Below are 16,604 nucleotides of genomic sequence, written 5' to 3'. Positions count from 1 at the left end.
AGCCCCTTAGTCATTGCCTCCCTCTACTGTATAAGCAGCACGCGAAATGCCCTCATTTCCCAGCCTCCCTTGCAGCTAGACCTGGCTGTGTTGTTCAGTTCTGGCCAGTGACATGCAGGTGAAGGCCCTGGGCAGGGCTTCCCTTCTGGAATTAAAGGCAAGGCTTTGCTAGGAGAAAGTTTTTCTCTTTGTCCCTTTGCCTTGTCTCCTTTTCCTCTCCTGGAGCTCGGACTAGGAGCTGGAGAAGCCATGTTGGGGATCACCAGGTAACAAGCAAGAGACCAAAGCCCACCTCAAAGGACAATGCAGTGGAAAGACATGAAAAGCCTGGGTGGGAGCCTAGTGGCATCACTGTGCTCTGCAGTGTACCTGAACTGCTTACCTCTGTACATCCTGTTGTATAACTAAATCAATCCTATCAGTTTAAGCCACTGTGGTCAGATGTACCTGTTTGTGCTGTGGAGCAAATCACTCAAAAGTTAGTGACTTAAAATGGCAACTATTAGTTCTCATGATTCCAGGCGTCAAGCTGGCCACTTGTACTGGTCTGGTTGGTTTGGCTGGGGCTAGTTTAGGGTGGCTTCGTGTACATGCCTGCCTGGTCATTGCCAGGCAAGCTGGGTTAGGACAGTGGTTCTCAACTGGGGGCATTTTGCCACCCAGGGGGTATTGGGCAATGTCTGGACACACTTTGGTTGTTAAACTGGGGTGGGGGTGATACTATCATCTCGGGGTAGAGGCCAGGGATGCTGCTAAACATCCTGCAGTGCACAGAACAGCTGCCCACAACCAAGACTTATTTGATCCAATATGTCAATAGTACCGAGAATGAGAAACCCTGGTCTAGAAAGGCCTCATCTGGGACGTCTGATTCTGCCTGGTGTGGTCCCTCATCACCCAACAGGCCAGACCAGGCCACGTGTGGTGGGTACAGGTTTCCAAGAGCAAGAGGAGAGAGAAAGCCCCAAAGCACACTTTTCAAGTCTCCACCTGCCATGTGTTTGCCAACCTCTCATCAGACAAAGCAAGCCACATGGCTAGAGTTCATTTGGGAGGGGCTCCAAATTTTTACCATCTACCCACATCCAGGTTTCTGTTATTTAAAGCTGAAGGCAGCGCGCGCCCAGAGCGTTAACGGGCGGGGGCGGGGGTGTGGAGTTGGGAGGTCAACTGGGCCTCCTGGTAGCCTCCCTGAGTTCAACCAATCCAGTGAGGAGAAGCCGTGGGCGGGGCGAGCTCCGCTGCCAGAGCGGCGTGAAAAATTTCCCAAGGCAGAGCGAAAACCTTTCCTGAGCGACTGAGCATGCCCACTGGTGAAAGGTCCAGCCCAGCTTTCACCACATCCCAGACTCCAGAGGGACTTTTCTGAAACCCAGAGAATTGACCATGTCCTCAAACAGCTTAAAAATCTTCCATGGCTCCCCATGCTCCTCAGGAAAAAAAGATAACACTTCAGTGGGTTTTTTATGCTTCATCCTCAACCAATTTCTTCAGCCACGTCTCCCACTACTTTTGCAAGAACTCTTTTGCTCCACGGATGTTGAAAACTTGCAGCTTCTCATACATACCATGTTCTCTGTGCACACAGGTTCACCTAGCTGCGATTCTCTGCCCAGGCCCTCTCTACCAGGATATTGCATCTGTGCTTTCTAGGTCTCTGAAGACAGTCATGCTTCATCCCTCTGGCATAGCTCTTGTTTTTTTTTTTTTTTTTTTTTTTGCATCTTTGTTGGAGTGTAGTTGCTTTACAAAGATGTGTCGGTTTCTGCATTGTCGCAGGGTGAATCAGTTATGCATGTGCATGTGTTCCCATGTCTCTTCCCTCTTGCATCTCCCTCCCTCCCGCCCTCCCTGTCCCACCCCTCTAGGTGGTCGCGGGGCGCCGAGCTGATCTCCCTGTGCTGTGCGGCTGCTTCCCACTAGCTATCTATTTTATGTTTGCTGGTGTATATGTGTCCATGGCATAGCTCTTCTTATTCTGTGTTGTGAATATACTCTATGTGCTCACATGTCTTATCTTCACTAGAATGTGAGCTACTTGAGGGCAGGGGTCTTGGCATATTTTATACCTGTATGGAACACTAAGACTGACCAGGGTGCCTGGCACAGGATAGATACTCAATAATTGCTTATTGAATAAATGAATGGATTATGAGCTCCATGAAGGAAAAAAAAAAAGCTGAAGGCATTCCAACTGATGCAGAAAGTTGCCCTGATTCCTGATGACTTTCTGGTTCCTGGTTTCTTTCCTTGGAAAGGCCCATTCCAATGCCTTGGGTTCCACTAGGACTTTTTGTATCACTCAAGATTCTCTGGTTGCAACCAACAGAAATCTCCTGTGGCTAACTTAAACAGAAAAGGAGTTTACTGAAAGGAAATGCGGAAGGTTAGAGAATCAAAGGGCAAGCAAAGCGGAGGAGTCTGGACAGGCAGGAGCCATCTTTTCTTCCCCGTAGATGTCCCCTTTTTTGCTTCAGCCGGTTTGAGTTTCTGTTATTTGCAACCAAAATGGCATTTACTAAGACGCTCTGCACAGCCCCAACTGGTAGCTCTGAGAAGCTACCAGCGACCTTTCTTTCCCCTGACGTTGTACCAAGGGACAGCAAGGTACCTGCAGTTCCCCCCCAGAACTCCCAATCTTCTGATCCCCCAAGAAGCTAAGCCAAACAACTTCCTTCCACCCTTGCCAATGGGGGCCCATTTGGATTCGTGACTTTGCAGATAAGGTGCCCTTCTCCAGCAACTTGGCAGAGCCAGCAGTGCCTGCTGTTGTGGAAACCGGGGTCATGAAGTGTCTACGGAAGAAAACAGCTTCCCCTGGATCCGTGTTGCAAAGTGTGTTCCTGGTAAGTGGAGTGGTTTCCAATTTTTTAGGGTCTTAGGAATGAAAGCAATACACTAACGATGAGAGGAAACACAAAATCTGTTAATGCATTTATTTTTTTATTATTATTTTTTTTTAAGTTATGGCTGCATTGGGTCTTCGTTGCTGCGCCCGGGCTTTCTCTAGTTGTGGCGAGCAGGGGTTACTCTTTGTTGTGTTGTGCGGGCTTCTCATTCCATGGCCTTCTCTTGTTGCGGAGCACAGGCTCTAGGCATGGAGGCTTCAGTAGTTGTGGCTCGCAGGCTCAAGAACGCAGGCTCATTAGTTGTGGGGCACGGGCTTAGTTGCTCCGCGGCATGTGGGATCTTCCTGGACCAGGGCTCGAGCCTGTGTCCCCTGCATTGGCAGGCGGATTCTTAACCACTGCTCCACCAGGGAAGCCCCTCATTTACTCTTAATGCTTCCCCCTGTTGAGGACAAACAGGAGGAAAAAAGAAAGGGCAGGGCTTCCTTGGTGGCGTAGTGGTTGAGAGTCTGCCTGCCAGTGCAGGGGACACGGGTTCGTGCTCCGGTCCGGGAGGATCCCACATGCCACCGAGCGGCTGGGCCCGTGAGCCATGGCTGTTGAGCCTGTGCGTCCAGAGCCTGTGCTCCGCAGCAGTAGAGGCCGCAACAGTGAGAGACCCACGTACCGAAAAGAAAAGAAAAAAAAAAGGGCAATAGCAAGGTTCCAAATGAGCTGAGAATTGACCTTCTAAAAGGGCTCTCAATCTGGCCTCTGGTAGATGTCTGTCGGGGTTTCTGCCCAGCCTAGACCCTCCTCAGGAGAGAAGACGTTTAGGGCTTACAGTGGGCTGACTGGTGGCCCCAAAGATCTCAGGCTCTAATCCCTGGGACCTGAGAATGTTACCTTACAAGGTAAAGTTTTGCGGATATAAGGATTTTGAGTTGAGACTATCCTCGCCCTAAGTGCCATCTGTAAGTGTACTTATAAGTGAGAGACAGGAGGAGATTATATACAAAGAAGAGGCGGAGGCAGTGACCACAGAGGCAGGACTAGAGTGCTGCACCTACAAGTCAAGGGATGCCAGCAGCTTCTGTGGTTAGAGTCTTTTGAACTCCTTGGCTTTTCAGCTCCTAGGCTGTAAGATTTGAATCCGCAAATGCCCCAAGGAGAAAAGCTGCACCAAATGTCAAGCTTGCGTCTGTGTTTCCCTTCTCTCCAGAACTTGGCCCACATGTCTTGGTGTCTCTCTAACATTCAGATGCCAGAGAACAGATGTTTTCTTACTTTATCCAGGTTTTCTAAAATTTCTTTAGACTTCACCTGATCTTATGTTATTATTGAACTACCATCTCAATTACCCCTAGGAAGAAAGTTTACAATTTTTAGAGAAAATGGAACCCTGGTACAGTGTTGGTAGGAATGTAAACTGGCACAGCCACTGTGGAAAACAGTATGGAGGGTTCTCAGAAAACTAAAAATAGAACTACCATATGACCTCAAAACTCAACTCCTGGGTATAAATCCGAAAAAAACAAAAACACGTGTTTTCAAAAACATGTATTTGAAAAGATACATGCACCCCAATGTTCAGAGCATCATTATTTACAATTACCAAGATATGGAAGCAACCTAAGTGTCATCAAGAGATGAATGGATAGGGGCTTCCCTGGTGGCGCAGTGGTTGACAATCCGCCTGCCGATGCAGGGGACACGGGTTTGTGCCCCGGTCCGGGAAGATCCCACATGCCGTGGTGAAGCTGGACCTGTGAGCCATGGCCGTTGAGCCTGTGCATCTGGAGCCTGTGCTCCGCAATGGGAGAGGCCACAACAGTGAGAGGCCCGCGTAACCGCAAAAAAAAAAAAAAAAAAAAAAATTTAAAAGAGATGAATGGATAAAGAAGATGTGGTACATATAACCAATGGAATACTACTCAGCCTTAAAAAAGAACGAAATTTTGCCATTTGCAGCAACATGGGTGGACTTGGAGGGCATTGTGGTAAGTGAAATAAGTCAAACAAAAACAAATACTGTAGGATATCACCTATATATGGAATGTAAAAAATACAACAAACTACCGAATATACCAAAAAAGAAGGAGAGTCACAGATATAGAGAACAAACTAATGGTTGCCAGCGTGGAGCGGGAGGAGGGTACAATACAGGGTGGAGAGGTGAGAGATGTAAACTTCTGGGTGTACGATAGGCTCAAGGATGTATTGTACAACACAGGGAATATAGCCAATATTTTGTAATAACTGTAAATGTAAAGTAACCTTGAAAAAGTATATAAAAATTTTTTTAAAAGAAATCATATTGAAAATTGGAAACAATTTAAATATCCATCAACAGGAAAATGCACATATAAATTATTGTATTTCCCTAGATGGGAATCCTACATAGCGAGAAAAAAAAGAAAAAGAAAAAAGGGATGCCAGCAGCCACCAGAGCTGGAAGAGGCAAGGGATGGACTCCTCCCTAGAACATCCAAGGGAGTTTGGTCCTTCTGAAAAACCTTGATTGCAGCCCAGCTGATGCTGATTTGGGGCTTCCAGCCCCCAGACCCATGAGAGAATACGTTTGTTGTTTTAGGCCACTAAGCTTGTGGGAATTCATCACTGTGTTTAGCAAACCAACACGGGGCTCAATCTTCAACTCATTAGAGACCAGCCCCCCACTTTGATCTGAACACTTCTGGACTCTTCCTATACGGCAGGAGTGCTGTGGGAATTGCACAAAGGACCTTAGTTGTTTTGTATGTGTGGAAACAATCAAGTAGAAAATTATTCACGTTGTTCAGAGAATAGCTCATGGATGTTTAGTACGTAAAATATGGAGCATGGATGCACCTCCGTCTAAAAGGAAGGCAGGGAGAATGTTAGCTGGGAATGGTAGCAATAGGCTGGAGCCCTGAATAGTGCCTAGGAAGACAAGGAAGTTATCTGCAAGAGTAAATTAAAACCAAAGCAGGAGGTCACTTTCACCTCAAAATTCCCGAAGGCACACTCGTCCTGCTTGTTCACTGGTTCAGACTTCTCAGAGCTCTCTATCTTTTCACTACAGAAAAAGCTAAAAAGGTAAAAACCAGAAGAAAGACCCTGGCCCTTCCTTTCCTCTCCGCCGTGTTTTTGTTCTTAGACTAAATATAAGAAAGGCAGAGACGGGAGAAAAATCAAAAGCCACCCACCTCACCTGTTCTTGGGCCCTAACTGGCCCCAGGGCTATGAAAGAGCAAAGAAAATTCCCCCCAGCACTCCCCCCGCCACCCAAAAGGAGGAATCTCAGCAGCCATATTGGTGCCATGTGACCTCCACCCTCTCAAGTCACAGCTGATAGGTATGTGTTCACCTGACCAGGAGAACCAATCAGAAGCTGGGCTGTGCTAGGCTCATCTCTCCCAGGTCCTGGGTTGGGCAATGTGGTATCAGGGATTAAGGGGCCACAGGTGAGTGAAGCAGGGGACGTACCTCAGCACAGAGAGAAGCTGATTGCTGAAAGAGGCCGACATGAGGATGAGACCTCAGACATAGCTGTGTCCTGATGACTTTCTGGTCTTTGGTCCTGATGCCTTGGAAAGCCCAGCTGTACTTCTGCCCCTGGGTTCCACAAGAAATGCTGTGTCCTCCCAATAAATTCCCCTTTTAAGGTCGGATCCTAAATGTAGTCCATGTCCTTGAAGGCGCGCCCTGCCTTTGCATCATATCAGGCAGTGCTGGGCCCACAGTGGATACTCCACCTGGTCTCGATTTTGATTTTCACTTTTCTCAGACCAGTTACAGTTCTGAAAAGGGGAGCCACAAGCAGATGATTGAGATCAAGATCGTGTTGGAGCACAACTGTGACTGCAGTGCAGAGCGCTGCCTGGTGTGTGTGTGCAGCTAAGTCAGCTGCTTCCACCCACAGGTAAGTATGGAGCTCCACAGATATGTGCCAGGGTACTGTTCTGGGTTCTGGGGACAAAGCATGAAGCCCCGCTCTCCATGGGAAGGGTCCTTGCTTGAACAGTGTTTCCCAAAGTGGGTCCCGTGGCCTTGGGTGACCATGACCATGGTCATTTTGGACTGGCTACTTGCACTGGATCTAATCAACTTGAAAGCCACCAGGGAGCCACGTGCACAGAGAAAGCTGGTCTGCAAGAGGAGACTCATGAAGCAGAGGTTCACGGAGAAAACAGTCCTTCAGAGAAAGAGACAGTTCTGGGCTCTCCTTAGCCTGGCCTCACTCACTGTCCTATAGGATGCCCCAGGCTACTTTCAATAAAGTCCTATCTTATGCTTAAACGAGTTGCAGTGGGTTTCTGTTGCTTGATGCCCAATGTTCTGAGACGCCTTGGCTCTGGATGAACACGTGTGAGATGGGAAATCTAAACTAAACCCACAACTGTGGAGCAAAACTGAAAATGGGACACAGCTTTATCCCTGGAAATGGATGGATCAATCAAACCACAGGCCATAAATGGGCAGTACACGAAGAGCCCTTCTGAGGATTACTGGTCTCATTTGTTGCCTTAAGGGCCCTGGCCAGGCCCATTTAGCTCCTAGGACAAATTGTGCTGAGTATTTAAGTGTGGAGGTACAAAAGGACAGCCCCTGTTCTGTATGCAAGTGCAGAGGGCGAGAGATGGGCTTTCAACTGGGGAGGACTTTGTTTTAATCCAAGCACTGCTGCTTCCCAGAAGGATGATCGTGAGCAAATAATTGGATCCCTCTGAGCCTTCCTCTCTACACCAGCAAAATGGAGTTTACTAATTTTTTTTTTTTTTTTTTTTTTTTTTTTGTGGTACGCAGGCCTCTCACTGTTGTGGTCTCTCCCGTTGTGGAGCACAGGCTCCAGATGCACAGGTCCAGCAGCCATGGCTCATGGGCCCAGCCGCTCCGTGGCACGTGGGAACCTCCTGGACCGGGGCACGAACCCACGTCCCCTGCATCGGCAGGCGGACTCCCAACCACTGCGCCACCAGGGAAGCCTTGGAGTTTCCTACTTTTGAGCACCTGAGGAAACCACAGGCAAAGTGCCAAAGCTACACCTGACACAGAGTGGAGGCGGGGGTGCGGGGGGGAGTTGCCACGTGGTGGCTGTGACTAGACCACAGTCTCCTGATGGAGAACTTGAAGATTCAAGCACTTCTCCAAGTGTGAGCCTCACACTCATTTCTGAAACCGTGTTTTGGGAAAATTCACCAGGCGCCACCAATAGTTTGCAAGGAATCTTCATATAAAGCCATCTCAGGAAAACGGCAGCAGGGCCACGTAGGTAAGACCAGTTGAGGCAGCCCTGGGGTCAGCCTTGCACAAGGCTTGGTTCCTCAAGGCACGTGATGGCAACTCTCATGACGTCCGTTTTGTTTGTTTTCAGTCTAACGCCGAGTTGTCTGTGTACTCAGAACTAAGTGGCTGGTACTAGGAACCACGGCCATCAGGAGTTTAGCCACCCTCTTCCTGGTGAGTCCCCATGCACATTTCCCAGGATTTTAATGGGACAACGTCCCTGATGAGCTCCATTTGGGAATCTCCAAGTTAAACAGTCTATTCATTCAACACATTTTTATTGAGCACCTACTATGGGTCACATGCTAGGGATAATCTGCAAACAAATGGATCAAGTCCCTGCTGACACAGAGGGCACATCTTGGGTGGAGGGGGGACATAAAATAAACCAATAAATAAAAATATGATGCAATGTCAGAAAATGAGAACTGCTGTGAAGACAAATGGGGCAGGGTAAAGGACAGATGAGAAGGGACCACAGATCTGGGTGATCAGGAAAAGTCTCGAGGGAAATCACATTGCAGAAAAGTGACGAGTGAGCCACATGGATACCTGGGTGCAGAGAATTCCAGAAAATGTCTCAAATGTTTGTGCACATTATGAATCTCCAAACAGATGCTGTATGACGTCACATTTCCCAAACCCATTTGGCCACAAAACTCTTTTTCCCCACAGAGCATCTTCCAGGGTCAGCTTTCACAGAACACCCTGCAGGGAATGGTGATGGAGCCAAATGTGATATTCTGCAGGGGGAGAAACGGGCCCAGAGCAGACAAGGGTTGCCCATAGTCCTACAGCTCATTGATGAAGTCGTCCATCAGCTTTCTCGCTAGGTGGCATTCAGATCTCAGATCACCAGTAAGGGCAAGCCACTAAGATGGCCCAGCAGCGCCTGGCAGTGGTGGTGGTGGGCAGCGGGGTAGAACCAAGTTCATGGGTGCAGGATGAGCCAGGCACAGGCGCCTGGAACCTCCAGCTCAGACCCCCCTGTGTCCACTCCCCGACAGGGAAGCGTATGCCTCTGATGGGAAGCCTGCACCCCCTCATGACAGCCTCATGGCAGAGGGGTGGATGCTTTCCAAAGTTCTTGCCACCTGTGTGGGTGGTGGTTCGCAAGTCACCGTCAGACCATTCAGAAGCACCTTTCATGCTGAGCCGACAGGAGAAAGCCATTCCCCGGTTTCTTTGTAGCAATGCAGCTGGCCTAGGAAGCGATGTCCCAGAGTGCCTGAAGATGGGATGGTACGTGACAGTGAGCCACAGCACATCAGGCTCAGATCCTCCAATAACTGAAGGAGAGTAGTGGTCAGGAAACCTGCTCTCCTTGGACATTGCGAAGCAAGCTGACCCAGAGAGGGAGGGAAAGATAGGGAAATACGAGCACACAATACACAGATGCAAATTTCTCCAGAAAAGCCACTAGAGAGAACATGTATACACGTGCACCAGACACCTTTAAAACGTAGCCCTGGCAACAGGAGTTTCCTTGGGACCAACCCGCCTGACTGCCATGTGTCTCATCAGACCCCTGGAACTCTGCACTTTCCAGGAAGGCAGTTAGGTGGATGACATGCTGATACAAGCCGACCAGCTCCCAGATGCAACATGTGACAAAACGTTCTCAGCTTGCAGTGACACTGTTAAGGATTCAAGCCAACGCCAGAACTGAATGTTCTCACCTCAGATCAGTGGTTCTCAACCAGGATTGGGTTTGCCCCCCAGTGGACATTTGGCAAAGTCACAGTGGCCGGAGGGGGAGCTGCTGCTGGCATCTAGGAGAGCAGGGATTCTGCTAAACACCCACCAATGCATAGGACAGTCCCCACAACAAAGAACTGTTCTACCCCACAGTCAATGGGGCCGAGTTTGAAAAACGCTGCCCTGAACAAAGGAAAATCCATTCTCTTGGGCAGTGAGGATTCCCAGCAGATAGCGTGGCCACCCAGTGTCAGTTCCTTAAGAAAGAAGCAGGAAACAATCATCCTTGGAGACCAGTCTGAGTGTGGTACTTACCATTTTCCTTTAAAGAAACAGTCTTTTACAAAGACTGTTTTCCTATCCCTCCCCAGTCCAGAACTATAAATCAAATTCTCCATGGCATGATATAAACAGACTTCTCTTCCCTTTCTCCTTTTCTCTATCTCCAGTCCCAACTCTGTGCATTAAAACCTGGAATTTAATTGTAATATAAAAAATGTGGGAAAGAAAAGAGTCAGTAGTAGTTACAAACTCACATTGATTTGGAGAAATTTTCGATTATTTAAAAGCATACTTGGAACTAATGGAGGGTGAATAACCACAACAAAACCAACTAGAATACAATTTGGGAAGCAAAAGTTATGGCAAAAAGCCTTCTGGGCTATAGGTCTTCCTTATCAGAAAAAAGAACCAATGTCAAACAATACAGCATGCATCTCAGAGATCACCTAGGCTCAATACTGTATAAAATTGGAGAGGTGCATGGGAACTTTAAATGCAAGAAAATGTCCTTAGTGTTTATCATCAAGATGACTTATTTCAGAAAGCATCCTTGATGATATGTCCAGTCAAGAAAAATCATCAGCATCTACTTTAACAAAGCACAAAAGAGAGAAAAATCATATAATAATGGGATAGCAAGCTTTTTCCTTCACTTTTTGGGTAAAACTTGACAAACTGTGAATATATGTGTTGGTAAGAGAAATTGTGTGAATACTTGATATAAACAAGTGAATAAATGTACCTGCCTGGGCTTCCCTGGTGGCACAGTGGTTAAGAATCCGCCTGCCAATGCAGGGGGCATGGGTTCGAGCCCTGGTCTGGGAAGATCTCACATGCCGCGGAGCAACTAAGCCCATGTGCGACAACTACCGAGCCTGTGCTCTAGAGTGCGTGAGCCACAACTACTGAGCCCGCGTGCCACAACTACTGAAGCCCATGTGCCTAGAGCCCGTGCTTCACAACAAGAGAAGCCACTGCAATGAGAACCCCACGCACCACAACGAAGAGTAGCCCCCGCTCGCGGCAACTAGAGAAAGCCAGTGCGCAGCAAAAAAGACCCAACGCAGCCAAAAATAAAAATAAATGTACCTGCCTTATCTAAATGCTGCCTCTTTCAAAGCTGAACAACAACCACAAAAAAGATAAAAGCTGCATTTTTTTTTGTTTCTGACAAATTAGTTGTCTGTTTTAAAAATCAGATTCAAAGTATGAGCCCACAAATTGACTTTTTGATTAGGAAAGGACACACCATTCTAGCAGTTGCCAATGATAAATTCATTTTAGCACCAAGTGGGTTCTTTCAAATCAGCACAAAAGCATGAGAGAGAAAGATTCAGGAATACACATCTCACAGGAGATGCTGTGAGCAGAAGAGAGCAATAATTTGAAAGGTAATGCCTAGTTTATTGAAAATATCCACTCAATGAATTAAAATGGCAAAGAGGAATTGGGACCAAAAATATCTAACTGCTATTTACGATAAAAGTTGATTTTGATGTTTATTTCCCGAGTCTAAAAAAAAAAATTTAAGACCTAAGATTTTTCCATTGACCTGAAAGCAGTAAAAATTGTCCATTAACCTTCCCTCAAGCCAATAATAGAAAGGTCTCAAGGGGTAGAATAGGAGCCAGAAATAAGATTGAAGGGGAAACAGTAAGGAGATGCACATCAAATGACTAAATTCTAAGGGTAGGTTAAAAACAGACGATCTCATTGTCCTACGTCATGGAAAGCCGAATTCTCAGATGTGTACATTTTTATATGTACTTCCTTTCACTGAAACATATAAGTAAGAGGAATATGATTTTATCTCTATGGATTTCTTCAAGTCAGGGTTTCTCAGCTTTGGCACTAATGATATTTGGTGCCGGAGAGCATTTATGTGAGGGGGGCCGTCCTGTGCACTGTAGGATGTTTAGCAGCATCCCTGGCCTCTACCTGCTGGATACCAGTAACTCCTCCCTGGTGTGACAATCAAGCATGTCTCTAGACATTGTCAAAAGTCCCCTGGGAGGCAAAATATCCCTAACTGAGAGGTACAGCTTTAAGTCTACTGGGGGAAAATGCAGTATGGAGAAGTAGACTAAAAACAGTATCAGCAGGGTGGCAATTTTCATGTTTCTGAAAGGAAGGTGTTGGTAACTGCATTCAGTCACAGGACTGGAAGAATCCAATGACTCAATCATACTGTTCTATGTAATGAAAATGCTACAAAAGGGAGAGTTTTGAACAGGAATGGTGCTCGAGCTCATTTTGTCCAACTTCCTTGTACAGCGAAGGAAAACTGAGAGGCAGAGTTGTTTGTCTAAAGACCACACCAATGCAATACAAACATAGGTGGTTTCAAGTAAATACTGCGTAGTTTCCACCTGGAAAAACAAAAACACGGGAGCCAACCTGCATGAACCCCTGAGGTGGCATAGTACGAGCCTCAAACCACATAATGAGTTCAGTGGATTAAAACACATCTACACTGTTTAAATCAAAGACTCCTAATGATATTTTTTAAAACTCACTGGTCACTTTGGCAGTTGCTTCTTTGAATAATGACACATAGGAGGAAAGAACCAATCTCTTATTCTGCCTTCCCTGAACCAACTGTATTTTATGATAAACAAATAAACAAATGGTTGATGAAGGATTCTAGCTAATAATTACCAAAGGAATAACAATCAGAAAAAAATCACAACTCTGTGACCCCACAAGAAATACGGATCCAGGGAATGATCCTCAAAGGATGCTAAAACTATTAGGTAAAAAGTTGATGGATGAGCTCCAGTGCCCATTTACAAATGAATGGATAAAACAAGGTATATACACACAAGGAAATATTATTCAGCCTTAAAAAGGAAGGAAATTCTGACACATGCTACAACATGGATGAACCTTGAGGATATTATGCTAAGTGAAAGAAGCCAGTCACTAAAAAGACAAATACCATATGATTCCACTTATATGAGGTCCCTAGCGTAGCCAGATTCATAGAAGTAGAAAAGAGATGGGTGGTTGCCAGGGGCTGGGGTAAGGGGAAAATGCAGAGTAGTTGTTTAAGGGGTACACAGTTTCGGTTTTACATGATGAAAAGTTTTTGGAGGTTGGTTAAGCAACAATGTGAATATCCTTAACGTTAGTGAACTGTATATTTTTAAATGGTTAAGATGGTAAATGTTATGTATATTTTACCATAATGAAAAATTAAAAATGTTAATTATTGGGGGAAAAAAAGCCGTTGGGGACTTTGTAATGGATGGCTCAGTCTGTTAGCATTGGACCTACCATTCAATCTCAATATCGTTAAAAACAGGATGACCAGACATTATGTGCTCACTGTGTGATGCAGGATGGATCACACAGTACCGCCTATGAAGGCTTCTGGACAACAAAAAGACTTTGATCTCCTCAGTCCTCTAGATCTAACTATTAGTTTACAGGAAACATGGGGAAAAGAGGAACAAGTTAACTGAAACCAAGAGGAAGTGATCAGCCAAATCCAGGATGTGAATATTCTACAGGACACAAGACCCAGTTTCTCCAACAAATCAGTGGCTGGGGGATAAAAAAGGTCAGGGGCGGGGAGTTGCTGTTACAGAATTAAAGACATGTCAGAGACATGACAACCAAGTGTAATGTGTGGACATTGTCTGGATCCTGATTCTAACAAAGATAAAAGTAAAAAAGATATCTGAGAGAATCAAGGAAATGTGAGCATGGACTGAATATTAGATGATATTCAGGAATGATTATAAGTATTTTTAGCTGTGATCATGTCAAGGCGGGGATAATGTAAAGGAAAAAAAAGGCCTTTCAGTTAGGATGTCTTTATGGGTGAAATGACACAACTTGCTTTAAATTAACCTAGAAAAAAACTCAGAAAGGAAGAAAAAAGAATGAGAGAACACTGGGAAAATGTTGAAGCTGGATGATGAATACATGGAGTTAATCGCAGGCTTCTCTAGTTTTGTGTGTGTTTCCAAAATCCCATAATAAAAAACAATTTTTATGTAGGCAATCTCAAAGGAACATACAGACACACAACACAAACAGAGTGAGCTACAACCAAAGCATAAGCAAATGAGGAAGCCATTTGCGTTTAATAAGTGCAGGAAATGGGAGATTAAGCCTTGGGCCTTGCAAAGTGAGCTAACCAAGTCTAAGATGCCTGTATTAAGCTGGCACCCTCAAAGATGCTCCACACCCTGGCAAGAGGAGGGCTTAAAATTTTTTTTTTCTGGTCTTTCAGAAAGCGGAACCTATGAAAACCTGTAGTTTTCAATGTGGCTCTGGAGGGGAAAACTAATAATGGCCACAATACTGATGATGATGATGATCACCCTGAAGGTTTGTAACCACGTGGGTCTGGGGCTCAAGTTTACACTCCATGTATTCAGTGGGAAAACTCCAAGTTGAGGAAATAAATGTCAGTGTTCAGAGGTTATTAGCATCCCCGGCATCCAGCTGAAACAAACAAAAAAGACTTCCGAGAGCAAAGCAGCCAGGAATCAGACCCCTCAGGATTCCCACAGATTAAGTTCAATCAAGAATGAGATCACAGTCAAATTACTAAACATCCAAGCAATAAGTCAGTATGAGCCAGAGTAAGCAGACACAACAAACAAGATATTGAGACACCCCCCCAGCCACTCCCACCCAAAGACTTCAGATGTTGGAATTATTAGATAACAGATTCTAAAATCACTATGTATTCAATATTTTTTTAAAGAAGGCTTTTAAAATGAGCAAGGAATGAGACTATCAAAATGGCCAGGCATTTGTCCTCAGGAGTTTGTGGGAGCACAGGAGAGCTATTTGACCCCTGTACATTTGCCTCTTCCATTCTGGTGGGAAAAACAGATTTCTTTACAGAATCAAATTATGCTGGCAATAAAAATTCAAGTGCTTCCAGGAGCCAGAGAGGAAATATGAGCAGTGCATTGGGCAGGCAGAACATAGGCTGTATCTAAAGAGGGAGCCTCTTCTCAGCCCCAGCAGATTGTTGATCTATATACAAGAAGAGAGTCCAGGTATTGCCAGATATTCCCATTTTCCCAAAAAAAGGCATAAATCCAGATGTCAATGATCTGTACATGTTGGCTACTGTGGTAGACATCTGGTTTTTGTCACCTAATAACAATTCACCTCTCTTCTAAAATATTATGGTGTTATGATCCCCCTTTGGGGACAACACCTTTCTCCTAGTCTCAGTCCAGTTTCTCAGAGACGCTGTTGATTCCACCTCTGGCTGCAGGGATAGGCATGTGGGTCAAGCTCAGCCAATCAGAGCAGTCTCCTGGGCCACAATAATTGGCTCAGCAATGGGCTTGTGACCCACCCAGAGAAAATGAGAAGCAGTGAGGCCATTGGGGGAAGCTTAGGAAAAAGACTCCTATCCTTCCCTATGGAATTCAAAGCTGAGAAGATGTAAGGGCTGGAGCTTCGGCCGCCTTTCTGTGACCATTATACAGAGATTCTGTCTAAGGTTGGATCCACATGGTTCAAAGAATCCCTGAGAGCTGGAGAGAGGCCAAGGCCTCATGAAATCATCTGAGCCTGAACCCAGAGGTTCCCTCTAGACTTTTCATTTTTGGTAACCAGTGAATTTGCATTCATGCTGAAGCCAATTTGAATAGGTTTCTCTGTCACTCCACAGAAAGAGGCCTCTCCCTTCAGCAACTAATTAAAAGTCTTTTAGCACGCTGGGAAAGCCAGACAAACATATCTGAGGGCTGACCATGGACCTTCAGTCTGCGGTCTCAGCACCTGACCACCCCTCTCCTTCTGTACTCCTGTCCCTAGCTTCTCTGATGACTCGTCTTCTAGCCTCCATTCCCACTGCTCCTTCCTTGGACCATCCTCTTCTCTCCCTGCTCTGCCTCCGGAAATCCTACTCTTCCTTCAGAACTCAAGTCAAATGGGTCCTTTTTTCTTAGCGCTTTTCCTGAGAACCCCACCCTAAGCCCTACCCGAGGCAGAAGAAGATACCTCTCCCTCCATCCCCAGGCCCCTCTGACAGCCCTGATGAACACTCAGCCCTTCTGCTGAGGATCCTAATTACCCAGCCACGTTCCTGTCTCGCCTGCTTCTTGACCGTGATCCAAATTCAGACGCAGATTAGAAGGGATGATATTTGAGGCTTAAGTTTCAAAAAACAATCAGCTCTTAAGAGAAGTCAGAAAACATGGTGAAAGATGAGGATTTGGGTCAGGGATTCGAAAGAAAAGAACAGTTGTTCCGGGGAAAAGAGAGGGTCTATGTGGAGTGCAGTGAGGAAGGAGGAAACACTGGACATATTTAGACCAAACGAAATGATTCAGAGGAAACCTGAGAAGAAATGTCTAGAGAGGCATGAGGTTGATCTGACTGGAAAGGAATACAAAAAATGTGTGACGGGAATGACCCAAAACAACAACGACAAAATGCCCAAAGTAGGTGCACTGTTCACGTGAGAAAAGAATGCAGACAGCAGCAAGACGCTGAGCAACCTCCAGAAAACAAGAGAGAAGGTGACAAAGGATGAGGTCATCTCAAACC

At 45.9% G+C, this 16,604-nt stretch overlaps 1 protein-coding gene and 1 pseudogene across 2 annotated transcripts in view; both read left to right on the top strand.

Annotated features, from left to right (window-relative positions):
* LOC309808097 (forkhead-associated domain-containing protein 1-like) overlaps nt 1-8,232 on the top strand; it is a gene marked incomplete at its 3' end in the record, with an annotated part of 108,360 nt that extends 100,128 nt beyond the window's left edge. The window contains exon 5 of the mRNA XM_082628098.1: nt 8,185-8,232. Coding sequence (XP_082484224.1) covers nt 8,185-8,232 — 48 coding nt within the window. The remainder of the gene's footprint in view (nt 1-8,184) is intronic.
* Nucleotides 1-16,604, top strand: part of LOC309808912 (centrosomal protein of 78 kDa-like) — an 823,590-nt pseudogene that overhangs the window by 187,237 nt on the left and 619,749 nt on the right. The window lies entirely within an intron of this gene.

Source organism: Mesoplodon mirus (genome assembly GCF_964341445.2).
Source record: "Mesoplodon mirus genome assembly, chromosome: 7".
NCBI classification, from domain to species: domain Eukaryota; kingdom Metazoa; phylum Chordata; class Mammalia; order Artiodactyla; family Ziphiidae; genus Mesoplodon; species Mesoplodon mirus.
The sequence above is the reverse complement of the archived record's forward strand: the minus strand, read 5'-3'. Positions and strand labels throughout refer to the sequence as shown.